At 53.9% G+C, this 26,248-nt stretch overlaps 10 protein-coding genes across 10 annotated transcripts; 3 read left to right on the forward strand and 7 right to left on the reverse strand.

Annotated features, from left to right (window-relative positions):
- Positions 1–88: 88 nt before the first annotated feature.
- Positions 89–1,213, forward strand: BKA78DRAFT_228493 (uncharacterized protein; the record flags this gene model as incomplete). The annotated part of the gene is made up of 1 exon (XM_066883729.1): positions 89–1,213. A coding segment is annotated over one exon (1,125 nt), but the record flags the coding sequence as incomplete, so codon positions are not given.
- Positions 1,214–4,462: 3,249 nt separating this feature from the next.
- On the reverse strand, positions 4,463–5,473 carry BKA78DRAFT_61488 (uncharacterized protein). The gene has a single exon (XM_066893472.1). The coding sequence runs from the start codon at positions 5,342–5,344 to the stop codon at positions 4,532–4,534; it is 813 nt and encodes a 270-aa protein (XP_066738657.1). The 5' UTR covers positions 5,345–5,473; the 3' UTR covers positions 4,463–4,531.
- Positions 5,474–7,724: 2,251 nt separating this feature from the next.
- Positions 7,725–8,534, reverse strand: BKA78DRAFT_363454 (uncharacterized protein; the record flags this gene model as incomplete). The annotated part of the gene is made up of 1 exon (XM_066892483.1): positions 7,725–8,534. One exon carries the CDS (start codon positions 8,532–8,534, stop codon positions 7,866–7,868), a length of 669 nt encoding a protein of 222 aa, XP_066738658.1. The 3' UTR covers positions 7,725–7,865.
- Positions 8,535–8,786: 252 nt separating this feature from the next.
- Positions 8,787–9,530, forward strand: BKA78DRAFT_347880 (uncharacterized protein; the record flags this gene model as incomplete). The annotated part of the gene is made up of 1 exon (XM_066890572.1): positions 8,787–9,530. Exon 1 carries the CDS (start codon positions 8,979–8,981, stop codon positions 9,528–9,530), a length of 552 nt encoding a protein of 183 aa, XP_066738659.1. The 5' UTR covers positions 8,787–8,978.
- A 258-nt stretch (positions 9,531–9,788) lies between these two features.
- Positions 9,789–10,320, reverse strand: BKA78DRAFT_61523 (uncharacterized protein). Its single transcript, XM_066893473.1, has one exon. The coding sequence runs from the start codon at positions 10,134–10,136 to the stop codon at positions 9,825–9,827; it is 312 nt and encodes a 103-aa protein (XP_066738660.1). The 5' UTR covers positions 10,137–10,320; the 3' UTR covers positions 9,789–9,824.
- A 2,135-nt stretch (positions 10,321–12,455) lies between these two features.
- Positions 12,456–13,552, reverse strand: BKA78DRAFT_300433 (uncharacterized protein; the record flags this gene model as incomplete). The annotated part of the gene is made up of 2 exons (XM_066887198.1): positions 12,456–13,337; positions 13,364–13,552. The coding sequence occupies 2 exons, from the start codon at positions 13,550–13,552 to the stop codon at positions 12,456–12,458; spliced, it is 1,071 nt and encodes a 356-aa protein (XP_066738661.1).
- Positions 13,553–16,607: 3,055 nt separating this feature from the next.
- On the reverse strand, positions 16,608–19,388 carry BKA78DRAFT_383969 (uncharacterized protein; the record flags this gene model as incomplete). Its single annotated transcript, XM_066893083.1, has 7 exons — positions 19,281–19,388; positions 19,079–19,213; positions 18,923–19,006; positions 18,682–18,864; positions 18,086–18,311; positions 17,408–17,632; positions 16,608–16,833 (listed from the first exon to the last, which is right to left on the reverse strand). Exons 1-7 carry the CDS (start codon positions 19,333–19,335, stop codon positions 16,608–16,610), a joined length of 1,134 nt encoding a protein of 377 aa, XP_066738662.1. The 5' UTR covers positions 19,336–19,388.
- Positions 19,389–20,503: 1,115 nt separating this feature from the next.
- BKA78DRAFT_300437 (uncharacterized protein) lies at positions 20,504–21,401 on the reverse strand (the record flags this gene model as incomplete). Its single annotated transcript, XM_066887199.1, has 3 exons — positions 20,504–20,853; positions 20,916–21,346; positions 21,376–21,401. The coding sequence occupies 3 exons, from the start codon at positions 21,399–21,401 to the stop codon at positions 20,504–20,506; spliced, it is 807 nt and encodes a 268-aa protein (XP_066738663.1).
- Positions 21,402–22,784: 1,383 nt separating this feature from the next.
- Positions 22,785–23,983, reverse strand: BKA78DRAFT_357584 (uncharacterized protein; the record flags this gene model as incomplete). The annotated part of the gene is made up of 2 exons (XM_066892240.1): positions 22,785–23,126; positions 23,177–23,983. The coding sequence occupies 2 exons, from the start codon at positions 23,981–23,983 to the stop codon at positions 22,785–22,787; spliced, it is 1,149 nt and encodes a 382-aa protein (XP_066738664.1).
- A 1,242-nt stretch (positions 23,984–25,225) lies between these two features.
- BKA78DRAFT_61572 (uncharacterized protein) lies at positions 25,226–26,071 on the forward strand. Its single transcript, XM_066893475.1, has one exon. It carries the CDS (start codon positions 25,442–25,444, stop codon positions 25,937–25,939), a length of 498 nt encoding a protein of 165 aa, XP_066738665.1. The 5' UTR covers positions 25,226–25,441; the 3' UTR covers positions 25,940–26,071.
- Positions 26,072–26,248: the final 177 nt, after the last annotated feature.

A 26,248-nucleotide genomic window follows, 5' to 3' on the forward strand; every position in this document is an offset into this window, starting at 1 on the left:
GCCCTAAGTCGGGCTCAACGGTTTGCGCAGCCTTTGTGACGCTTCGCGCCCACCCGACTCTTATAACTGCGGCCGCTCCTCGTCCTGCGCCCTCGCTGACTCTATCATGAAAGACCGTCACTCCCGTCGTCGTCCCTTTGCGGCTTGGATCAAAAAGGTCGCCAACCTCAAGAGCTCCGCGCACGCCCCAGCCCTCTCCAAGCCAAAGAAGGCCTCCCACGTCAAAAACAACCCTTACCCTGAATCCGGCCATTTCCACCGACCTGCTCCCGCCGCCAGCGCAAATGGCCATCTCTCCTTCTCCGAACCCGTCTCCTATCGGGAGGGTTACGATTCCGACGTGACGACCGACGACGCCCGCGACCGTCCCGCAAAATCCGCCGCGCCCACCGTTGCGACCAACCCCGACACTGTCTACTCGGAAGCCGGACACTCCAAAGCAGAGACCAGCAACACCAGAGGCGGCGCCGTCAGTTCTCATGATGGCGGAGGAAATAGCACTTTCTCCTCGCCCAACCATTCCGAGCGCTCCCTGACGACGACCCTGACCACAATACAATCCACCACTCCATCCGGTCTCTTGAACAGCCAACAAGTCACCGCCAACAACCAAAACCTCCATCCTCTGGTGCAATTCTCGCATCAGTATCCAGTCTCGCCCGCTTCCGCCGTGCCTGCCCACCTGCAGCCTCACCCGCACACGTATCAAGCCGCGACGGCCGGCAACATCTTGTCCGACAATGCCTCGATAATGACGCTCGCTTCGTCATCAAAGCGGCGCCGGCGCAACTCGCTTGACACCAACGCTTCCGTGCGCGCCCTCGCGCCCTCCTCCGTCTGGGGTGGTAGCCGAGAGTCGCTCCCGCTCAGCGTTCTCAGTGGCAACGTTGACACCGCCTCGACCACGGCCGGCACCTCTGCTGGCATCTACCAGGCACAGAACCGTCCCGGAGTCGGAGGAGTTGCCAGCGCAGAGCGCGCCAGTGTCTACTCGTCCTCGGGCGTCACGGCTCCCGCGCTCCCCTCGGAACGCAATAGCTACTACGCCGCCAAGCACGGCGCAGACACGGGCAGCGTGCGCAGCGGCCTCCTCGGACACGGGCGTGCAGACAGCCAGAGCCTATCTGGCAGCATGCACGCCAACAATGCCTCCGCACCAACTGGCAGCCCCTTGGCCAGTCCAGTCCACACCGCCACTCCCGGACCCCCTGGACTCCTTGGTAGCAGACGCAGCAGCAATCGCAAAGAGGACTATGACATCAAAGACGACGATGTGGTCGGCGAGGAGAGCGAGCCGGACTGTGCGCGCGACCGCGAGAATGATGTCAAGCCAGACGCTATGGTCAACGGCGACGACGCCAAGGCCGACGGCGCGTCTAGTCCATCCGGTCGCGCTTCCACTCCCGCCACTGCCGATTCACCAGAAAACAAGGAGGAGGGCGTCAAGTCGGACAAGGACAGTGCCTAGATGCGCGATTCCAGTGTCATTATTGACCCTATCTACTTTCGACGAAGAAGGACCACATTTGGCGCCGGGGATCGGTCAAGGCGTTTTTCTTGATTCCCTTTAGTCTATTTCTGCATACATTCCCCTTCTTTCCTTGATGACGGTGATTTTGACTGCTGGTCAAGCACCTACCCTCAAATTGGAAGTTTAGTTTGGCACGGCGGCGTTTTGCGGAACGATTTTTCCTTTTTCTCCTTGACAAATTGGGTTTGGAATGAATGGACGCAACGAGCAACAACATTGCCTCGCCGTTCAGCTGGGCCGCCGGTGTATCCAACAGGACGGCAGCCGTGTTGTGCCGTAGCGTTCATTTGCTTTGTTGGTGCTCATGTCAGCGCGGAGCAGACATTTCACCATTCCTTTTTGTTTTCCCTCTTTTCCTGTTCTTTGTTTTTGGCGGACGGGGTTGGGCGAGGCTGGCTTGAGCTGAGGCAGGGCGTGGACTGAGACATGTTGCGCTCAGCCTTTGCGTCTCGCATCTGCAGCGGCCAACGGCGGTGGAGTCACGAGTCGAGATACCTTATACCCATGAACTCACTTACCTATTACTGCATCTTTGTACTTTCTGCAATACCACACGTCTTCCTGGTTGATTTTGTCCCATCTATTAGAGGTTAGTGACGTAAAAGTTGTAGGTCAATCTTGTACGCAGGGTCTTCCATTTCCATGGTATCAAGAAAGAGAGGGACGAGGAACTGTGAACACCAACCTTCGAAGCAAGATGCCGAGAGGGTCTGCGTTGCACTCGCAGCGACGGCCGTTGACTCAGTACTCCCACAACACTCCTCCTTTGGGGATAACCGTACATCGCTTGCATCTTTCGAGCGAGCAGCATGGGAATGGTCAAATGTCACGGTGGCACTGTCTGTTGAAGGTCTGAGTGTCCTTTGAAAGCTACCTATCCGGTTTGCTAATTGAGTAGTCGTGCAGCGACGTCATATTCCCTCAACGCTTGTCGCCTCCAGCTGTTCAGCTAACTCACCCGCCTCGCAGCCGAAACGAAATGTGAGAGGGACAGACGTGGCTGGCTGGTCCATGAAATGATGATACAAGTCGTAGCCTCGGCTGTACTGCGAAATCTCGTCGAACGATCTGAAGAAGTCCAAAATTCGCATCCAGCTTGCCGAGGACTGATTGTGGAGAGTTTTTCACCAAGCGGCCTTGTAGCGCTCAGCGATGTCGCCCTCACCAGGAACTTTGTTCGGGCTGGCAAGCTTGTCCATCGTCTCGGCGTCGAGCTCGGTGGGGAAGTCCCAGAGCTCCTGGCCGAGCACCTCTTTGCAGGTCTTGCCCAAGGGCGCGGTCTCGCTGGCGTCCTGCTTCGTCTCCTCGGTGGTGCGCTCGATGCCCTCCATGAAGTTTTCGTCGTATTCGGGGGGGTAACCGAAGAACATCCTCATGGTCTTTCTGTCTTCGTACTTTTCCCAGTCCTCCTCCTCCTTGCGCGCGGCGGCCTCGAGCGCCTCGTTGCTCAAGCAGATATCGGCCCACATCGACATGTCGTTCTTGACCTCAGCCTTTTCAAAGGCCTCCTCCTGGACACCGTCATTGTCATCCTCGTCACTCTTGGCGCCACCGTCTCCGTCATCCTCACTCTCGTCTCCATAGCCGCCATCGTCATTGAATGACTCGTCCTCAGATTCGCTAGCTGGCTCAACGCTGTCCCAGGCATTGAAGGACCTGTCCAAGTCAGGAATGCCGTCATCTGTCACGCTCTCGTCATCCGAATCATCGACCGAAGAATTGTCCGTCATCTCGGCCTCCAATTCGTCGCCAGAGTTGTCGCCCTTATTCAGCATGCCGGCGCTGTCGCCGACTTTGCGCTTCCAGTACTTGCTAGTCTCGTCCGGAGTGGCCCAGCACTGGGCAGCCTCTTTTCCCACGTGCTCATGGTACTTGAAGCAGTACATAACCTCGTGCAAGGGGTCGTTCGCCTCCTCCGGACCAAGACGAATAGGGCCCTTCCTCGCTGTGTCGTGCATGGCGAGAAAGCCGTACTTCTCATGGAGTTCGATGGCCACGAGACGCTCGCGCTCTGACGTGATTGCGTTCGGCATGTACCAGTTGAACAACTCGGTCAAGAAAACACGGACCGGATCCTTCTTGCCCAGCTTGGTGACGGCGCGGTACAGCACCAGAAGCGAGGGCATGAGATTACCGCTGGGATCGTCCTCCTTGCCGCTGGTGCGCTTGGTGACCACCTCCCACAGGCAATCAAACATGTCGTTGCGAAGGTCGCGGATCTTGTAGCGACGGCCGAAGATGTAGGCCTCGAGGAACATGGCCTCCGGCTGGACACGATAGAACGACATCCAGGACTGTCCTTCGCGAGTGTCGGCCGGGGCGGGTCCATCCAAGCGATGTGTTATATCGGGAACCTTGTCGTGGATCGCCCAGTCGAGGAAAATGCCAAACGTCTTGCGACTGACGTTAGGCAGCGTAATGTTGTTGAGGAAGATCTCGTCCGGCTTCAGCAATTGCGTCGCCTCATGCTCCCGTTCATTCTGGTCGACAATGGTCCGCAGCTTGGGCGACCAATACCGCAAGACTTCGACGTGGCAGGTCAAGAACTGGTTCTCACTACGCGGAAAGAACACCATCGCAAGCTTTTCAGACTTCAAGCGACCGTTACTGGAGATCGTGTCAGTCTTTGCCTTTCGAGATACAAGAGACAACGAGGCAAGGCGCTTACCTGAAAGAGGGCGCGCACTGGCGAACAGTATTGACAGGCTGCCGGTCAGAGCGCTCGTCGCCGCGGCCGCGCATGAGCACATTCATTTTGATTTTCTCCGTCATCTTGATCGCCGACGAAAGAGACTGTCCGCTTTGATGCCGATTGAGAGATTGATGGGTCAGAGCGAAGAGGTGATCAGAGGGAAGAGATGATGAAGAAACAAAGACGGTCAGGTCAGTAGGATGGTGGGTCAAACAATCCGCGCGGTGCAGCAGGCAAACACGGGGAATGTGCGCGGCCATTCTGGCTGCGCGGCGACTCATCGACGACTAATCGGATGCCCCTCACTTCTACCTAATGGGACAGCTTGAAATCGCAGGATGTTTCCAAGCACACCAGGCAACGACTTGGGAGGGATGAGAGCATGCAAACAGTTCAGGGGTATGCGGTTGAGACGGAGAACTAAAGAGTTTCCTGGTCAGGAGGCACGAAACCACATCTGCAAGGCTGCGGCCAGTTGCTATTCTCAGAACGCCGTATATGACTCTGCGCAAGAATCCGTATACCTCAGCATCTACAATTGCAATGGCACCGAGGTAAAAAGAGGCGGAACTCCAGTCTGCCAAAGGAAAGGCGAATCTCATCCCGAAAACACGGCTTTGAACAAGGCTCTGAGAAACCAGCTCTGCTCCTGTATGTACCCCTTCTGTTTTCGCGACGCTGCCTCCGCCCACAAGAATCATCGCTGAGAGTAGGCGTGGAATGTTTGCTCCTGGGCGACCGGGGAGGTGATTGTCTCCGCGGGCTTCCCGGCGCTGGTGTCCGTGGACCAGTGCTCTCTCCGGCTGCCGTGGTTGGAGATGGAGCGCCGCTTCTGTACGGAGTAGGAGGTGGGTCGTCATCACGGGGAGCTTGGCCCCCTGAACGGCGGGTGGTATTTCTGCGGTATCTGTTCCTCCTGTCCCGATCCGATTCATGGTGGTAGGTATATTCATACGTGGATTCGAAGTCTCCCCCGTCTCCTCCGCGTCCACTGGGAAGATGTCAGCTGCAGGGCTCGAAAGAGAGACCATGGGATCGGGATGCTTCGATTCTGACCTTTGCGGGTACATTTCCCAAACGTACTCACGTTCGCGTGACCGAGATTCCCGACGGGCGGACATGATGGTTAACGAACGGATATACTCGAGGAACCTTCGACTTTGGAGAGACTCTGGTCTCTAGTGGTCGCTTTTGTATTTGATGGTGGTGAACATGAATTGCAACAAGAGCATGTTGGATCGGGCATCTTTCCTCGACTGCCGAATCAGGACGAGTTTCTTGACGCGCGACTTGCGCAACCAACATCCTCAATCGGGGCTTCAGCGTGCGGTGTGATTGAGTCTCAAGATCAAAAGACTTGTTTCATTGAAACATGAATCATGTGGGAAGAAATGGAACAGTTGTTGTACTTTCAAGGCATTGAAACTATGCGAAATTTCGCCAAAAGAAAGACGTCGGCACAAAATGAGTCTACAGTGGAGCTGGACTCGATTCTGCATCAAACAAACAGACTGGAAGTATATGGGTCTCCTGAGGCCGGAGGTACGATGCTCTCAAGCGTCGTAGATATTGGAAATGTTTCAGGGGCTCCGACCGCTGCGCCCACAGCAATTCGAGCCGCATGAGCGGTGGCTTCAGGGGTAAGCCTTGAATAAAACAAGGGCTGCTGTTCAGATGACAGTGGTCCAGTGGCTCTGTGGTCGTGCCCTTTCGCACCTCGTCCTGCAAGTGATGGTTGTGCGGCGAAATTGTGTTGGTCGACGTACAGTCGAACGCCTATCACAGCTTCCCGCTCTTGGTCAGACGGAGGATTATTGGATATGATTCAAGGTCAAAACAAAGGCAGAGAGCTAATGTGCTGGGAGTGAGTAGATTTGGTTGGTTAAACTTCTACTGGCTTCTGTCAAGCCCCAACTCCCAACAACAAAGCTAGAGGCTTCCACATGTTCGCCTCAATTTCTATTCTTGGGAATCGCTCGGCCCTGAAACTTCCAGGCGGGTTGGAAGTCCTCCAGACCGCATGAGAAACAACATGCGGCAGTCATAGAGCCCAAGGTGCTCCGCGCTTCGATAGCTCCCTATCACCCCGTTGCCAGCTATTTCGATTGTAAGCTGATTGTTTCGTCCGTCCCCCAAGTGGATATCTGACAAGTCTCAACCAAGACGACATTCAGCGCTTCCAAGGTGTGCTGCCACGAGCTGTCTTTTGTCAAAGAGACCATAGTCTCCAGACAGCTTCGCAACCTTTGGCGCAGATATGCCGTTCAAAGAGGCTCTTCACCAGCCCTGAGCTCTTCCTTGGCCTCCTCTTCCACCGTCTTCGCGGAACGACGGTATGCGGACAGGTCGATCGCAGAGTTTTGCTTGCTGAGCATCTTCCGAGTCGGAGCGAAGCTGTTGTGCGGCTGACCACGTACACCTCGCATGCCTCTGCCTCGCTCGGAATCAGGCATCATGCAGCGACCGTCGAGCAGCTGGTTCTCCAAATCGCGGACCCGTCGGCAGGAAGCAGAGAGTTGTTGACGCATGTCCTCCTTCTCGTCTCGCAGGTCAAACATGCGCTGGCGAAAGCTGGAAAGCTGGCGGCGGAGGTCCTCAATCTCGGCCGGGACGTCCTGAGCTTGGTGACGCAAAGTTGACAACTGCTGGCGCAGACCCTCGTTTTCGGCGGCAAGCCTGGCGTTTTCTTCGTGGGACTGGATCAACGCGCGCATTGCCTCGACGCCGGCGCTCTGGACTGAGGCACTCTGCTCAGAGCCCTGATCATATGGTGTTGTCTCGTTTCCTTCATGGCGGTAGAAGTCATGTTCGCTGCGCGTCGTCGAGTTGCGAGGATGGGCCTGCTGACTGTATGTCCTGTCCGCGTAGTGGTTGCCTCGGTGAGACTCTCGATCAGACATGTCGAACCTCCCACCGCCCTCTTCATCTGGGCCAGGATGGTAAACCGCATATCGCTTCCAGGAGTTCCGCCTGCCCCTGGTGAATGCGTCAGTGAATGCAGCAGAGGGAGACATGGCACACTCACGGGGTCATTTCCTCTCGTTCGTTCTCGGTGTAGTGGCTCTTTCCAGGAGTACGACGATAGGGCGTGTGGTGAGACGGCTTGCCACCGCCGTCGAACGGGTGCTTGGGCATTTTGAGGCTATGGATTGCCTCACAATGAGAGCTGCGAAAGTCTGGGATGGAAGTGCGGGTTACCAGGTTGCAGGCCGGTTGGCCAAGTGACTTGAGCGCCTCGACGGACGCGCGGAGACAGGCGCAGTGGCAGGCACACTTGGTTTTCTTCACCGGTCTGAACTGTGCCATCACGAAAAATCGGCGCGTTGGGTACGCTGGCAGAGCATTTCATTCAACAAGATGAAGGAACAAGCGGAAGCTTCTGTTAGCCATGCCATTCCCCAACACTTCACTCCAATGCTAACAACAACAGACCAAAGTCTGGGAAATGGGGACTGTAAGCCCAGTTACTGTCATGACTCAAAATGGAATTCCCACAAGAATGGTCAAATAAGTCTGATTTGTTGGCAATCTGTGTGGGTAACCGAAATGCTGACTAGGAAATAATCTATCCAAGATGACATCTCATCCTCCGGCCGAAAGACTCTCTTGTCATGACCTGATGAACATCAGCCAATCTTCCCTCTAAAATTCACCGGTACTCCACAAATATTTTTCCCAGTTTTTGACATTCTGCGTGCGGAACCCGAGGGTCGAATCGCCAAGAGAACGATCGAAGTGGATATGGTAGTCGCAGGCTTTTTTTTCTTTCCAAATCTTCGTCGGTCTGCAACGCTCAACAGCCTGCAAAAATGCCTCGGGGTAACTGGGCCGTAGCTTTCCTTTTTTCTCTTCTGCTCGAAAATACGCGTGGACGAGAAACTTTGCAAAAGGATGACGAAGTTTGACCTCTCCTTCCCCACTTGACGACCAGATTCTTTCGACCACTTGATTAAGAGGGAACCATACTCCATCCTTGTGAAGATTGTACAAGCGTGTCATGATGACGTTGCAGAAGGCGGGCGAGCCGAGTCTCCAGCCCAGTAAGTAAGCATCAAAGCCCCAGAATGCTAGCATTCCCTTCGGGCCGCTTGCCTGGCCATCCGGATCGTAATCGAATTCCGGGATGTTTAATGTTTTCGTCCAGTGGCAGAAAATTTGGAAAGACTCCTTACGATACTTGGTCAAATCAATTTCGGTCCCTGGTATCAAAGGTATCCAGTGGCGCGGACTCGAGGTTCCAATATTGAGGCACCAGTATCGCATGAGTTCCTCCTCAGCTCCCAGCTCGCCAGTCCAAAGCTTTGCCGTCATGAGAGGTCCACTTTGTTTCTCAAAAGTCAGCAATATTGACAATAAAGATAAGGGGCAATGATCTTGTCACCCGGGGGTTGGCGCCTTTCGAATCATTTCTTTCGAGAACTCATCATCTTGGCTCCTCATGACATCGCATTGCTCATGTCGCGTGCCTTCGAATCGCATTTTCGGATATTCGAGCTCCATTTTGTGTTACACCAAGAGAGGGTGGGAGATTGCCGTCTTGCTCTCTGTATGATGAAATTGCGAGCCATTTGGCATCTCCTTTATATGTTTGGGAAGCGGCTAACGAAGCAATAGTCAGAATCCCTGTTGGGAGAACAATAGGGCGTGTAAGCTGCTGTGGATAGAATAATTGCCCAGTTTCAGGTGTATTCATTGCCATCCAGTGACTTCCTTGTTGGTGCTGAGTTGGAATCGAGGGAGCCGCTGTTGGTCCCCATGCATTTGCACGGGCACAACTCCACCGTCTTATCCATTGGTTCTAGCGTCCCTGACTTTGCTTCCCTACACGCATCCAACGCATCGACCGCCAACAACAGCTACACGTCGACCCATCGCACTCGCTCCAACTCTTCAACCTCGTCCAATTTCGTCACACCTACCAACCATGCCAACCCTGCTCGTCGGGACGTGGTCGTCCTTCCTCCGCCCCCCAGCAATGACGTCCCTTTACTCGTTATCCAGTCCAAAACAAAAATAGAAGGACGGAGGATTGGTGCAGGAATCCTTCGTACACGTGGACACAGTTCGAAGCGCTGCTTGACTTCCTACTTGGTCAGTCTGCTGCTTAGTCTACAGCTTAGTCTGCTGCTCAATTTGCTGCTCGATCCGCCAATTAGTTGGTTGCTTAATGCGCCATTCGATTTACTGTTAGATCCACCACTGGACCCGCCGCCCAACAGTCTGTTCTTTGTTTTTATCTTCATCATCGTCGTTGTTGATGGGAAGGAGCTCGCAGGCATTCCGCACATTCGGATGTTACGTGATTAAATAGATTCCCGTAACTTTCACTTGAAATTCATATGACCTCTCCGTGCACCGTCCATGCGCTGCGCGCCCGGCCTGCCTCCCACGATCTGTCCGTAAATTGGGCTGCGCCCAAATATCGCCGCGATTCATGCTTCGGAGGTGCTTGTGGGGCAATCAAGTGCGCGAAGCGTTCATTCAAGAATTTCACTAGCGAATCGACGGGGATGGAGCTTCAAGCTTGAGGACTGTTCTCAAAATTCTGCACTCTGACTTCTACGAAACCGAGACTTGTCCAAAATTGGTGACCTACTCATCTTACATCTCCAGTTCCTTCACCGCCGAGACCCAATCTCTTTTCATCTGTTTCAAATCAGACCCAGAGTGGACTGGAAAGTGTACATGGAAATGCTCAATGTTTTCAAGAAAAGAATCGGGAAACAAAAAGGTGCTCTGCCGATGGCGATCAAGACTCGGCGGGAAGTGAGGGCTTGCAACCCTTCTGTATTCCTCGCAAAGATTATCCAGCTCTGATTTGTTTGCGGCGGTCCTGGTCCATGCGTGAATGAGGAAGTCGCAAAGTGGATTCCTGACATGGAGTACTTCAAAGGCTCTGAGAAGGACTTGCATCGGTGGGTGATTCTCTTTCTCTTCGTAACGAAATGCAAAGGCATTCAACAGTTGGTTTGTGAAAACCGCTGCTCCAAGACGCCAGCCGAGGAAGTATGCTTCGAATGCCGCAATTTCTTCATCTTCGGTTCGCAAAAGAGGGAGTAGGTGGTCTTCGGTCCACCTCTGGAAGATTTAGAAAGCCTCTTCAGGGATCGAGAACTCGCATAGGTCGATCCTCAGGGTGCCATTTTCGGATTTCAGGGGGATCCGCATTTGATCATCTGGCGCGTCAATGTTGAGACACCAGAACTCGAGGGTTTTCCGGCGGATCTGCTGCGGGTCATCCTGAGAGATCTGAATCTGCACAGGTTCAGAGGAATCCGCATCAATTCTGGAAAGGATTTAGTGGTTTACAATTTGGCAGCAATGTGAGCATGTTTGTGTACCCTTCAGAATACAATTTGTCAATTATCTCAGCGTTGAAGCTGCTCTGTCCAGAATTTCTGCGATCGCAGGAGCTTTGAGGGATGTGTTGATAAGGCAGAGCTGACGTAGGGAAACGCATGATTGCTCGCAGATGGATGGTGGAGTTGTCTTGAGCTTGGTGACTCTTTTCAAGGACCAACTTGAGAAGCTTTTATATTGACAGGATTCATCAGCAAGAATATTTGGTGAGACTTCACGTCGATCTATTGAACGCCCGGTCGGTTTTCATCGAGCCAACAGTCGAAAGCCATGTGTTAGATGGAACGAAAAGAGCTCGCTTCAATATCCAGGTACACAGACCAAGGACGACCGGTGAGGCTGTATCTTAAACAAATTCCAATCAGTTAGTCTCGCTCGCCGTGTTGCCTTGGGAGGCGCCAATGGTGGAGTCAGAGATACGGCGTCTTCGAATCCAACAAGGCTCTAACAACGGGTTGGTGGGAGAATGAAAGTTTTCTGTTGGAAGAGCGCTTTTGTTTATCGCCGAGTGATGACGCTGACGCCACGAAAGCACTTCATGATCCCTGGATCTGTGGAGGAGCCTGAACTTGCGAACGTGACGTGTTGACGAAAGACGCATGCCAACGTACAGCTGGTTTGGAAAGATTCCCAGTTTCCTTCTTGCCGACTTCACTCACAGGAGAAGTCGTGGGTTGGTCAAATGATGTCTTTGTTGGACGGGGCTCGTTTCCAGACCAAGTGACGGAGCAATGTCCCCTGTTCCAACAAAGGCAGGCGCTTGCGGGTGCGGTCACATCGATGATTGTGTATTCGAGGAGTAAGTTTACTGTCCAACTTATTCAAAAGGTAACGGCATTTTTGCCCACCTTCGCTGAGTCTCAAACTGGCGTGGTGAATGCTGGAAGAGTCTCGTAGGTTCAAGCTGCACTGCGTTGCTCCCACTTCGGAAGTGCGCTGGCATCGAATGGAAGGTTGAACAAGGAAAACATGACCATCATACAAAATCGTCTAGCATGGAATTCCTTCGCTTAGTTCCAGGGGGATGGACGGAAGATGGAAGCCACATCCGTCATGAGAGTCTCCAGCGTGTGCTGGCACCAACACTTCGAGCAACTGGCACAGGGAGGCGGCAAATGAAAAGAGAAATACATCTCCGAGATGTATCAGTCGATGACCTGAAGCCGGTGAATGTGGCACAGTTGCTGCTGCCTCATTTTGTTGGTTTGTCAGGGGCTCCATTGGTTGGCAGACGACGAAACCCAACACCCATGGACCACTCGACTCGCATATTTCCAACAAGAGTCAATACCGCAAGCTGTGTGGAACATGAAGATTTGTTCCAACTCTCAGAGGTCATCGGGAGGTCAAATGTTGTGGAAGAACAGGCCCTAACCCTCTGACGTCAAGTAAAAACATGATTAAATAATGAATTTCTGCCATCGTATCAACTGAAAAAAGATTTGATGTCATTCACTGCGACTCAGGCACTTAGACAATATCGCTGCGCCTGTCGGAGGCTTTTTTAGGGTGACCCCGTCCGTTCCCCATTTTCCGGCATCTGCAATTTCAAGTCCGCCATTGTCGCCTGTCTCCTCCAGCTTGCGCTGATACTCGCTGATTCACTTCATCCAACAGATCACGTCTTCGGGCGCTCGATGAAAAAGGAACCCAGCTCAGAGCTCGCCCTGCCCATCCGCTGTCCTCGTCCGCCATCTGACGCTCCTTCGCCAGGAAGGTCGGATTTCGTCCACGAGTCCAACCAAGTAAAGTCAATTTGCTCTCGTCGGCCGTTTTTGCCTACAATGCATCGATCGCTATCAACAACGTAAACTGAAAATCATCAAGAAAAAGCGACGGGTCAAAATCTCAACTCGCCCACGGCCCGTCTGGCTAAGCTGGACGAAACGCAAGATTCGCTGCACCAAAATGCTCCAACTGTTGCCCGGTCACAGTCTGCGTCTCTGCCTGGGGCCTCTGAATCGTCAGTCGCATATAAGCCTCGTCCCAAAATCTCGGCGGGACGCAGTCGCTTGCTTCAAGCCAGAAAGCGACCGGATCCATTTGTGCAAACAAATCGAGGATTCCCCGCACGACCTCCCTGCTTGGTGAGAGATGGTTGATGGCTCTCAAAAGATGTGACGGATCCGGCCGGAAGTCTTCAAGGTCCACGTACATCTCGAAGATGCCATTGAAAACGTCCTTGATGAATCTCTCTTCCGCCCGAAGCATGCGACCGCAGACATACGCTTCGAATGCGGCCGCTTCGGAGTCTGATCTGTAGAGATGATGGCCGCTTCTGAAGACCGGAAGTTTGTTCTCGTACCACCAATCGCGGAAAATGTTCAGTCCGCACCGGGAGACGGGTAGATCGATGACCAGACGGTCGCGCTCGATCTTTTGATGCCTCAGATATTCGGGACAATGGCGTTCAAAGTATGGTTTGTCCAGGTATTGCCAAGGCGTAGCGTCTGTTGGTTCATCATTGGGTCGCAACTTTCTCAAATCGACTCTGCTATATTCGCCGCTGATTGCTGTCAGCACCGACTTTTGATGGGTAAATGAGCAGCCTCGGTACTTTTTCTCCGGGTCTGGATATGCCACGATGCGTGAATCTCCGCCTGGACCAAAGGTACAATCGCCTGATCCCCATGCTATGAGTGGGAAGCGGCCATAATTGCGGCCATTTTCAAGCATCTTCCACTCTTCCAATGTGCGCCAGTAATTGTAGAAGAACATTGTTTCCGGCGTGTGCACAGTTTTCAAGAATGACGGCTAAACGAAGAAAGAGGTCCATCTACGGTGGCAGCAGAATTGATATTTACAGCCAGCCACGGACTCGGGCAGGCGCTAGGCAGCAACACAGCAGAATCCGTTGGCTGTGACTCAAAATCTTCTCGAAAGGAATCCTGGGTGGGGTCCGGTGCACTGCCCAGCGCTTGCAGCAGAGCGCCCGCTTGCTGTGCCGCATCGCTGCCCCGGGGAGACATGAGTTTTCCCTCAGAGCAGAATTCCAGAGGCGGGACGAAGTGAAAAAGGAGGTTCTTATATCTTACCTCAAGGCAGCAATGCAGGCTCCAGCACTAAGCGATTGATCGTGACTCACCGTCTTGCAAGGCATCGATTGGTGCCTAGTGCACTTCCCGGGGCCTGCAGCAGGGACGCGCTTGCTGTGCCGCAGGGGCGATCTCCACGACGGCTACTTTGAAGTGCAAACTACATGGAAACCTGCAAATTTCCAGCATCAGTGTTGAACGGTTGATAAGGACGAGCCAAAATCATCGTGGACGAGAACTTTGGCCATGTAATTCCACAGAGGGACTGTAAATGTGTCTTGAAAGTCGCCGATGCTCCCTACCCCTGCTGTGGCACAGTCGTTTGTCAGCCACCACTGTGCTACCACGATGGGCGATGAAAGAAATTACGAATCCAGGATTCTTCGTCACCAAGTCAGAACACGCAGAGCCAGAGAGTGCTCAAGCGCTTACAGCTTTGAAGATAGAGAGAATTTTGACTCTTGGTGGATAGTCACAAGGAGCATTCAAACGCTTACGTCTGAGTGCGCGACGACTTGAAGTTGAGCTTGAGTGTCAGGGCGCAGGGGTCAAAGTAATTGGTTGCCTGATTAACAGAGAGGTGGTGCAAAGGTTTCGAGGCTTTGCACACGCGATGGAGCTATCTACTGCGCCTGCGCGCCCGGTGACGTCATGCCTGCCTATCCCATCGATAACGACTCGTCCTCACATTGAGTTGAATTTCTTTCATCACCTCCTGTGCTACCACACCACGGCTCTCGCGTACGGACATCCAAGATGCTCTCTTCTCCATCTCTTGCGGCCTGTATCAGCCTGCCTCTCGCCTTTACAATGACGCTTCATTCCCTTGCTAGCCCTCATGATCGATCGATGCGATCGTCATCCTGGGCAGCATCCCGAGGTCGCGGCCACCACAATCGATTCTCAACCTTACAAGCGCACAACAGCACCGGTCATAAGAGACACAAAAGAGCTGGGCATGTCAGGGCGGTATGAGGAGCAGGTCTTCAAACGAACGACTTGCGATGAGATTTCCACCGCAAGAACGCAGCCCTTGTCGATGATGGAAGAGTCCAGCGATGGCTGGACACGGAACCGCGGCCAGCTAACGCCCAATTTGACCTGAGGGAGAGGATATTCCCACGAGAGCAAATCAATTTACAAGTCCAGCGGCCATAGATTGTGGTGCAAAAGCGAGCCCCACAGTCTGATGACCGGAAGACCGTTGCAAATCCTGCATAGCCTGTGCAGGTAAAACACGACTTGCGGCATTCGCACATCAATTGACAGACGTCCCGGTGGGCAAGCCCGAATTGCAGCGCGAGGCAGAATGGCCTGTCTCTCCCTACAACAGATGCCAACGAGAACCGCTTGTGCCGGTCATCATGATACTGACTCCATGAATCACCAAGCAAGACCCAAGGGATGCATGTTTGAAGATTCTTTCACGACCTTCCTGCGTCTACGTTGTCTTGATTATGATCTTTCCTTCCATGTCATCCCAACTTGAAGACAAGCTTCGCCTAATCACGTTTCAATAATCACGACGGCATAACAATCATCAAGAAGGTGGCTCAAAGAATCAATTGTGTTTTGGAATCATGGGCATGGGGCGTGATGCCTAGCTATGAATCGCCAAGCGTGTCGCCCCTGTTCCCTTGCGTTTTTTGTCTCGTCTCAATCCCCATTTCTCCCTTGGGAAGACTCGCGATACTCCTACTTTTTCTCTCCAGTGGGAACGGCGCGCTTGCTGCTGGAGCCCTTGGCCTTGTTGGTCGAGCGCTTGCGGATGGTGCCGCGACCACCACCCCACTTAAGCTCGAAAGCCTTGAGAAAGTCGGGCGTCTGCTCATTCTCTCCCTCCTTCACCTTGTTGGTATCCTCGGTCTGTCCAACGGCGGTCCAGCGATAAATCCTGGTCACCCGCTCTTTGCCCGAGGAGATGGTCGGGTCCATCATCGGCGCCGGGGCCGAGTGGATGAGCTCTAAAATCGGGATTGTAAGGAAGTAGGTCCGTGGAAACTCGGGTAATGGTACATACCGATTTTGTGTCCAATGTTCATGGGGGCGTCCCTCTCGGCGGGCTCCGCCTCGGTAGTTGGCTGCTTGAGAACGCCGCTGCCAAAGGCCGGGGTCTTGGGCTTGGGCTCTGTCTTCAGGTAAGAGATTGCCTCACGGAGGGAAAACTGGTTTCTTACCGTTGGGCTTGTCAAGGCTGTTGATGTAGTCATAGAGTTCCATGGTCTTCGGGTCAACTTGGGCTTTGTCAGTGGGATTGAATGCGTCGCGAATTCTGAAAGAAGCACTTACTGTCCGTAGACTCGTCCTTGGGACGCACGGGGGAATGTTGAGGGTTCATCTTGATTTCTTCGCAGGACCGTGGAACGCTGTACCTCAACAAAGGATGTTGTTTTGTTTGAGAGGATGGCGGAGCGTGGGCGACGGTTTTGTAAGTGGGCAGCCACGCCGCGCCGCCGCACCTTCTCCTCCGCACCTGGATTGTCCCTCCACCCAACTGGGCAGAATGGGCTCGCTTTCTTCGCTAACACCCTTCCGAGTTTCCTCCAGCTTGTGCGCCGCCTCTCCGCATCCAGCTGGCGTAATTGGGGCCCGAGTACGTCTTCTCGAGGCGTTCTGCTCAACCAGCTTCAAGCTCGCCTTCGTCCAGTTACCTTTCCCCAGTCACGCAAGCATAACAACGATTGCTAATGTTGCCCAAAGATTCCAACTAGGGCTTTGTATCATGGGCATGATGTCTAGCTGATGATTACCAGACCACATCTCCTCTTCGTTCCCCTTTCTGCGTCCGCATCTATATCTGCTCCTTCCTGCGAATGACTTGGCATCCTATTTGTTCTTGTTTTTTGGGCGACGACCAAGCACCACCCCACAAGTCGAACGATTCACGAACGACGAAATTGCCCCGCCAGGCAAAACGCCATTCTCAGCATCCGCGCCTACCCTGAGGCGCAGAACTCGATCACCCTGCAATCCTCATTCCTCACTCATCCTACTTGGAGGCCTCCTCAGTGAGCTTCTGGAGGGTCTGCTTGGCCTCCTGCCACTCTCCCGGCAGCAGAAACCTCTCTGCTCGGACCCACTCGTCTTCCAACATCGCGTCGCACTGGTTCAGCTTGATGATCTTGCGGATGTAGGCCAGACGGAAGATGCCCAGCTCCTTCTTGCGAGCCTCGATGAGGTCGATGTTGTCAACTGGGAGGTACTCGGTTCTTTCTCTGTATCTTGCGTCTCATCCTGCTTCTGGCTCTCTGACGTGATGCTGCCTGGTTGTATCTCCCCGCCCTGGCTCTCTCTGGTCCCTCTCTCGGATCTTGCGTCGCGTCCGGCTTGGAACTCCGTTGCCAACTCGATCTGCTTCCACTTGGCCTGTTTGCCATCCCGCCCAGTTCAAACTCCTCCTCCTTGCCATCGCATCCGGCTTAAGTCTATGCATATGTCCAGAGGCTCCTCTCTTTGCCTTTCATTGGCTTCGTCGGGTGGAACGAACAAGCCCAAAAATTCGAGGATGCCAGTCACTCCTGGCTCCGGCCGTTAGGAATTTCCTCTTCCTGTTTTACATTACCGGCCATGGGACGCCCTGATATTGACTTGGTTGCGACAGGCTACCGGATTATTGCTGATGTCTTGGCTGCAAAGTCTATACACCCATCATCGGGCCCCTCTCCATGCACTGAACGCTTGTACCCAGCTGCCCATCACAGCAGACACCCTTTCATTTCTCTGCTCGGGAATTGGTTAGCATAGTGCCTTTTGGAATACTAATAAAGGCTAAGGTCTTACCTATCTCACTGCGACGTAGCCTGGACCTCTGCAGCGTACCGCTCGAGGTTGGAGCGCGGGATATGGTTGATTTCCTTCTTGTCTTCCCACCAGACAGGATTGTTGCGCTCCTCCGGGATGAAATCGTCGCGCTCAGCATTGAGGCTTTTGCGCTCGGCGTCAACCAACCTAAAGGGAAACTTCGGGTTGCCCGTGTTGGCGTGAATGGAGTCTCGAGTACCTCCGGATGGACAGCTGTCGGCTGTTCAGGCATTTCCTGCAACCTACGCTTCGCATAAGTACACCGATCATGATATAAAGACAATATGCTTCGCCTATCAACATTCGGACAAGTATCTCGACAGAAATTTGTCCTTAGGAGACGGATTGGACTCAATGGTCGGATCGCGCCTCTTACCAATATTCCTTGCCGTTTCTCTCTTTCTATCGGTACGAAGCAATACGGCCAGCCCCATTTCAACGCGCATCTCGTTGATTGCCTTGATGTTCCTCGCTCAAAACAACGCCATTTTTCTTTGGCCAGCCAAAGTCCTTGACATTGTTCAATGGCTTATATGCTCTATTTTCGGGCTGTGCGCTCGCACGTTCTGACCGACTTCATGCAACCTGTTTTCAATCAATGTCTTTTCGTATCCAGCTAGCCTTGTCAGCTCTCACTTTTGACTCGTTAACCCGCTCGCAACTCACCAAAAGACCCCAACTCCTTTCGCCTTCTTCTTGTATGCGCCACCATCCCATTTCTTCTCAAAGGACTCGGGGAAGACAAACGCGAGCTTTGTCTCCTGCTCAAGAAGCTTTTGCTCCTTGGCAGTGAATTCCGGGGTTGTGTACTTGTGAACCCATTTCTTGCGCGGCATGCCAGTCGTGTTGATGTTATGAACGTTAAGAGGCGCGTCAGGGTTGTGGATGAGCCCTAGAATGACGTTCATTAGACAAAGGTGATTGGTAAATTTTCAATTGAAATGCTTACTGGTGCTGCCTTCGACTCCTTATCATCAGGGGAAATTTCGGATACTTCCGGCATGCAGGAGACAGTCACACGATTATTGAGACGATTAAGAAGGTGCAAAGACGACTTCACTAACCAAGTCTACTTGCTTCTACTAGCATGCGCCGGAGCACCAGTCCACCTGGTACCTCTTGTAGCCGTAGTTACCTGCCAGCACGTAGGCGTCGATGATCGTGCCGAGGCCGCTTGGCCGGTAGTTCGGGTTGATCGAACCCTCGTTGCAGGCCGACCCAAGTATCCCACCAAAGGCGAACAACTTATATACCCTTCTTACGGCCGCCCCACCTCTGATCGAAACCCACGGGGAAGTCAAAGGCGACCTTGACATCCTTCTCCATCTCTTCCTTCTTCTGCTTTGTGAAGCCGGGCGTGGTGTATTTGTGGTGCCAGACACGTCTGGGCATTCCAGTCATGACTTTGCCGACGTTGATAGGAGCGTTGGGGTCATAGAAAAGCTCTAGAAAGACTTGTTGTCAGCAAGAAGTCATGTGGAAAGTTCAAGTTGGGACACTTACTGGTGCCGGTCTTCTTCTTGTCTTCGGGCATGTCAGCGTTGGGCGCCTTAGCGACACCCACAACTTTGGCGCTATCAGCGATGGCTTGATGTTGGATTTGGTCAGTGAAACTGAAGGTGACGCGATGCCATCATGGAGAGAAAAGAGACTACTTACTGCAGATCATGGCGGGTCCCTCAGGCATCTTTGGGCCAATGGAGGAGACTTGGAGGTTCGCGTCGGCTTCCTTGGACGGAAGCATCTTGAGGATTTCCTTGGGAATTTTGTTGTGGCCGTCCAGGTTGGTGCCAGCTTTGGTTTTGTCAGTAAATCTAAAGGCGATATGATGCATCGGAATGAATTCGGAGAAAGCACTCACCAACAGGAGTGGAACGACCGTCGGAGAGTGGGGGAGAAGGTGTCGGAGGAGCCATTACAGATTGTTTGAGATGATATGGGTTCTTTGTTGTGTGATGGCGGTTGCGACGGTGTTGTTGAAGAAGGATGGATGGACGGCGGAGTGTGGGAGGCTTTTAAACACCTCCCGCGCACCTCCTGCGCACCTTCCATCCTATCCCACTCAGTCACTCCAGCCTCGCACTGCCACTTCTAAAGACGGCAAGCAGAAAACAATATACTTCTTTATTTACAAGCTTTGCCCACACCGACAGCTCCCTCTCCGCACAAGACGATGGAGGCGCCATCATCCAGTCACTTGACACTTCATGATAGCATTGGAGACGCAACCCGAATGGTCAATTTGAGCTAGCTGATATTCCCACAGCTATGATTCCTCGAGCTCCTCGCTCCTCGCTTTTCTCGCCGTCCGTCTGCGTGGTCGCTGGAGACTTGTTGGCGATGCGAGCCGCCCAACCTCTTGTGATTGTCAAAGTCCGCTGAGACCTCAGCCGGCTTGATGTTTTTGAGTCTGTCTTTTTCCTTTTCCTCGTCGTGGCCGGGCGTAGTGTATTCGTAGACCCACATACGCCTGGGTATGCCCGGCAAGTCGCGGCCAACGTTTACAGGTGCGTGAGCTGAGTGGATTCTCAAGTCGCTTGGATTCCGTGGTCCAAAATCGATAATGGTGATGTTGTTTAAAGGAGGAGGAAAAGATGGTGGAGTGTACGCATTACTTCCGCGCCTAGCTTCTGTCTCCTCCCTCAGGTCAACTGTTCCAAGTCCGCGCTCCCGTCGCTGACAGAACGGAAAGAATTTGCAACACTTGAAGTTTTGGGCATTGAAGCTGAAAGCAACGTGTTGCGATGCCATACAATTGGAAAGAAAATCATTTCAGCATCAAAGTTGTCCCCGAGGAATGAAAATCAGAGACAGGGGATACATTGATACTCAATTCAGACAAGGTCGATTTGTCGCGTCTAGGGTCTAGACGTTCCTCATAGAATAAGTCAGGACAGGGGACGCAGTATGGGCTGATAACTGCTCTCTGCATATGAGAAGGGGAGTTTGGAGCCACCATCAAGTCACTTCATGAAAGCGTAGGTGATTAAGCTCGAATAATCTGTTTGAGCCGCCTTGCAATTCCCACAGTCTCTGGATGTTCTCGCTCCCTATGTAACCTTCCCCCTTGCCTTTGGATCCTTCTCAGTCAATAGTGCCGTCCTCCGTCTTCTGCTCGACCGACTCAGTCTCGACTTTTCCCTCCGCAGTCTGACGAGGAGCCTCTGGCATTGTCGCGCTGGCGTCCGGTCCAGTCTTGGGAGTTCTAGGAGTCTTCGGAGTCTTCGCTGTCGTGTTCTTGGTGCGGTAACCGCCCCACCTGCGGTTGAATTCATTGGGAAACTCAAACCCCAGGTTGTTTGCCATCTCCTGGTTGAGCCTTTCCTGCTCCTCAGTGTGGCCAGGAGTCGTGTATTTGTACATCCAGGTGCGTCTGGGCATGCCAGCAGTGTTCAGGCCGACGTTGATCGGGGCGTTGGGCGAGAAGATGAGCTCTGTAGTATCAGATTTGTTAGATGGAGACTCGTTTGGGCTGGCGCGAAGTCGGCATACTTACTGCAGCTTGGGGCGCGCTGTCCGGGGGACTTGGCGTTGTTGGCGGTATTTTCGACGAGTGTAGAGAGCTGGGAAGAGGCAATGCTGTTGCTAGGCTCGGAGGGACGCGTAGCAGTGCTGTTGCCTTTGTTTTTGTCAGTGACGCTGCAGACGACGCCTTGCAATGCGACGCATGTGGAGAGGATGGAAAGACTGACTGGTGAAAGCGGGCTTGTCCTGGTCTGGAGGAGACGACGGGTACGGATCGGCTCGCTTGTGGGCCTTGGGTGGAGTGGTTGATGATGTGTTGCTTGAATGAGGAGAGACAGTGGACTGGGGATGCTTTTAAAATTTAAACACTCGCTCTGCATGGGTGTATCTTCCGCGTCTTCCTCCCTCCCGCTCCCTCCACCCAACCACACTCCAACCCCCGCGCTGCTGCCGCCGGTGGATCTGAAAACGAAGAAAAGCTTTTTCCCTACCCAAGGGCTCGCCTGCGCTGCCACATTATTGACGTCGTCGCTAGCTAGTCATCTTACACTGACATTCAAGCTGTATACGAACCACTGAAGAACACAGCACGCGCAGGCCACGAGGGATCCGGCTGTACTCCTCTCCGCCACCGCCGCTACCATCCAGGCTCACCAATCAAGCAAGACATTGGCTCGTGGGAAAGCCCAGAAGAAACAGCTGGCAGCTCGCACTAAAAGCGTGACGCACCAAACAGATGCTTCCATCAGCTATTCTGATTGCTGTCAAGCAGCAATTCTATCGGCAAATTTGATGGGGTCGAGACGGTTTTGCGGAGCTTATGAGAAGAATCACAGCACTGGTTGATGCAAAAAACTCACCTTCCTGATCACAGACGCAGGTCGATCGATTCGGCGACAAGACGCTATGGCATATCCAAGCCTCTGTGCCAAGCTCGTCTTTCGATGAAGGAGAAGGTGTCAACCTAGTTTTCTCCGGCGCTCGTAGGATAGCAGTGAGTTGGTTGCGTGTGCAAGTTTGGGAGAGGCAGGTTGTCAGTAACGACAACCAAGCTTCCCCAAACAAGGGGTTCCCTGAGAGGCCGAAGTCGAAAACCACATCGCCCTTGTGCATGTCTGGCAGCGCGGATGGACGAGCAGGCATCTTGTGCACTGCGACACCGGCCAGGTGCTCAGAGAACGTGTCTAACCACCTCGACCGTCACTCGACGCAGTGTCTGGCCGAGCATCCGCGGTTCGGCATTCGTCCCGGGAATCCCGGCAGGGTCGCCCCGCCATCAACCTGGGGTGTCAGCATCAAGCTCAAGCTTAAAAATAAGCTTCTTTGCCAGCAGCGGCATGGTTGTTGGGCGTTGCAGGGGATGACCAAGGGATCGTAGAAGTGAAAGAAAGGACTTGGAGATTGGTCGAAAGTGGAACGGAGATTGGACTTGCACGAAGAGGGAGCGTTGGAAGACGGATGGGTACAGTACTGTACAAACATCAACACACACATACATGTATTGCTTGCTCAAGAAGATCTGCTCAAGATGCCATGCCATGCCATATGCATACAATGCAAAGCAGCCGACGCCACGGACCAGCAGCGGATTAAGAATACAAAGGTTTCGCTCGCTTGCAAGCTCAGCGCGGGGAGAAACAATCAACAACCAAAAAAATCCAGACCGAACACGCGGGTTGGCGTCCCAGCGCTCTTGGGATGTTTACACACTCAAGATGGATGGCTTTTGTACAAAAAGGGGGTTGGTGGTGGTGGTCCACACCCCCTTGCCGTGCGGACTCATGTCGCGACGGGACGAATCGAACGAAACACACAGAAAAAGACCAGTATCCACTCCAACAGGCAACGGCCCTTTCGCGTCATAACAGCGTCTGCGATTGATGATTCATGCAGGGGAAATTTAGAGCTTCCTCGCGCCGAAGCCGCTGGGGGCCGCGACACCCTTTTGGAGGGTCTTGAAGCCACCGCTGGGGAAAGGTGCGGGGACGCCCGAGCCCGAGGGCACGGGGTAGTAGGGGCTGAAGTTGGCCTGGATGGGGGTGTGCGTGGCCGAGGCCTCGGCGGCCGTCACGGGGCAGACGGTCGTGTAGACGTCGACCGTGGCCGTGACGACCTTTTCGGTGCCCGACTCGGTGATGGTGGACAGGGCCGTCTTGTAGACGGTCGATGTCGTCATAAGGGTCGTGGGAGCGGCCGAGCTGACGGCAGCGGCTTCGACGGACGAGGCCGAGGGGCCGACGGTCTGGTGTCGTGAGTTTAAGATGGATAGGTGTAGATTTGGGAATAACTTACCACAGTGACGGTTGAAGCCTCAGCGGTGACTGTGACAGTCTTTCCGACGCAGCTGGAGCCAGAAGCAACAACAGACTCGGCGCCTACGGCACCAGAAGCCGCAACGGAAGTCACAACGGCGCCAGGGGTCGAAGTCAACTTGACGGTAATGTACTTGGTCGTGGTAGATGTAGAAGAAATGGTTGTAGTCGGGCTGGAGAGGGCAGCGGCGCTCGAGACGGCGGCAGCAGGGCTGGAAACTTCGGCTGCAACGATGCTGGCGGGCTTCGAGGCATAGACAGTCTCTACCAGAGTTTGGACAAGGGTGGACTTGACCGTGGTCGTTACGGGGGTCGCCGACGAACCCGTTCCCAGAGTGTAGGTCAGGGTACGGTCAACCGTCTTGGTGATGAGAGTGGTTCCAGGGGCCACGGGGCTGGCAGACGCCGGAGCGCTTGGGCTGGGGGAGTATCCAGTTCCAAGGGGGACCGAGGGGGCCTGGAGAGCGGCAACATCGCTGGCCGTGGCAGCAGGAGGCGACGCCGGGGGTGGCGAAGCAGGGGTGGCCGAAGCAGACGCCTCGGCGGCCGTGACGGGGCACACAGTCGTGTAAACGTCGACGGTAGCGGTGACTACCTTTTCAGTTCCAGACTCGGTGATGGTGGAAAGGAGGGTGCTGTAGACGGTCGAAGTGGTCCAGGAGGTGACATCTTGGGCGACAACGGACGAGTTGGAGTACTGGCGAGGCAGGACCTGGTAGTGCCTGGGCTCAGAGGCGGCGGCGAGAGCGGCCAGCGAGGCGGCGGAGAAGAGGGTCGAAAAGTGCATTTTGACGGTATCAATCCGAAGGGCAAATCCTCAATGAGCGACAGACGCAAAAAGAAAGACACGAGCAAACGAGCGTGGTGAACTTGGAGTTCAGAGACTGTGAGGAGAGCAGCGAAAGAGAAAAGAGAGCGACGAGGGAGGCAGCAGGGTAGATATTGGGGGGTGATGGGGACCAAGCGGTGATGATGGAGGGCCCAGCATCAGGAACAGGCTAGCCGCCGGGCAGAGTGCAGGGTCCCGGCCACGCTACCAAGCCAAAGGAATCACAGTGACAGGCTGCCCGTGGCCCCTGAGTGCGACATGGCGTTACCACACCCACATTGCCGCCGCGTGAGGCCTGCGAGGGGAGAATTGTTGTCGTTGCGGTGGGTAAACGAAGCTGTACGAAGGTCAGCCAACTGCTTGATGGACAACAATGCCAGAGCGCGATCCCAAACCATGTCCATCGTCCGGACCGCTTGATGGTCACCGTCGCTCATCTCGGCAGCGATAGCAACAGGCCAGCGATCTCGTCGATGTCGTGCCGACGCACATCAGATGGCCCGATGGATGGTGCAGGAACCGCCAGGTGCACCATCGGGCTGCAAGCAGAAAAACGGCGAGTTGCTGATGGCGCGCTGCGATGCTGCAATCTGCATGTGTGTTGGTGTTGTTGAACAAAACAATTGGCGAACGAGGCTTCTCCCTGTCGCAGCGGGCGGCCCGACGCTGGGCAGGCACAAGCAGGGTGGCAGGGTGTTGTTTCAGTGCCTGCGCCACTGCCCTCGCCCTTTCCCTCTCCCAAATCTCCGACCACCAACACACATCAGTCGTTTTCAATTTGGCTTGTTCCGTACAGCAACGACAAATTCTGACCGCTTGATATCTTGTCCTCCGGCCCGGTGCATCTTGCTCGTCGTCCGATTATCCGCGTGTCCAAGCGCCGGTGCTCTGGCTGACCCCTGGCCTCTGCATCCTCCACGACAGCGGGAGGAACATCACAGTGCCCAGCCAGGCCTTCATCCTTTGAGCCTCTGCCGTGCCTGAGGCGTCCAAGTAGTCTCTCAGCCTCCATCTTCCACCGGCTCGAGCGTAGTCTCCCAATTCTTGGCCGGCCGCTGACCCGAATGGACTGCGCCCCAGACGCCAAAGGATTTCCGTTGTTCTAGCTGTCCTGTATCGGCAGTTGGGTGGGAGGATAATCTGCAAAATGATTTGCGACTTCGCAGCGTGCCAGCGGGGAGTCCATTCGCCCGTCAAACCGCAAATCCCAAGCCTTAATTTGACGCCCCGCAACGACCACGACGACGACACGTCTTGAGCCGATACCGATGCACCGCCTCTTTGATTCTTCTTGCGCTGTCCTTTTCCACGCTGTTGGTTCACAAGGCTGATTTCTCATTTTCCAGTCAATCCTCCTCCCTCCCTTGCCTGTCCCCGGATCATCGTGGCACGGCACTTGACCGTGGCAGCCAGAGCATGGCGACGAGGCATGTGCGTGCGCGCGCTCAACTCGTGCCCAATAGAAACTTCCAGACGCTCATTTCCTCGAGGTCATCCTGTCTCAATTATTGTCTTTCGCTAGAGCAAGCGCGTCGTTGTGGAATAGCTTTTGCGCAGCCAGGAGAGCGAGCCAGCGCAATGCGTCACTTTGAAACGGCCTCATTTCATTCGAATGTTCAATTACCGCCATCATTCTTTCTCGCTCTCAGCTGCTCCAGCAAATCGTATCCGTTCGCGGGCACAAAAGGTAGCCGTTCTCTGCCCTTGATGGCTCCGCTGGCCTTCCCGTACAGAATACGAACTGCAAACGACCAGCTCGCCGCCCCCAACGCCGTCCCCCACTTTCCGTCTTCTCCAACGCTTGTCTGCCGTCAAGCCAATCCGTCAGGCACACATGTCGTGGATTTGCTGGGCGCAATCGCCTCGAATGACCACGTTGACTTGCCAAGAGGAGTAGTCGTGGCATTCGATTGAATGATCTCATTTTATCTCTTATTGTACCACCAATTGACATCCTTTGGCGTCTTGAATCTCTTTTCAATAAACCGAAAGAGCCGCATTGCCGAGAAGATTCAAGACGTCGAGAGAGAAAAATTGGCGAAGAGAGCGCAACTCCTCTGTATCAACCACAGACGTTTCCCATCTCAAGCATACGTAATTGATCATTCCTTGCCACCCCCGCAAAATTACATGGCATCTCACTCTGTCGAACTCCTTCAGTATCCACCCCTCAAATGATCATCCCAGATTTTCTCTTCTATCTCGTTCGCGAACTAGGCAGAC

The sequence above is a fragment of the Phyllosticta capitalensis genome (genome assembly GCF_038381095.1).
Source record: "Phyllosticta capitalensis strain CBS 128856 chromosome Unknown BKA78scaffold_13, whole genome shotgun sequence".
Classification (NCBI taxonomy): domain Eukaryota; kingdom Fungi; phylum Ascomycota; class Dothideomycetes; order Botryosphaeriales; family Phyllostictaceae; genus Phyllosticta; species Phyllosticta capitalensis.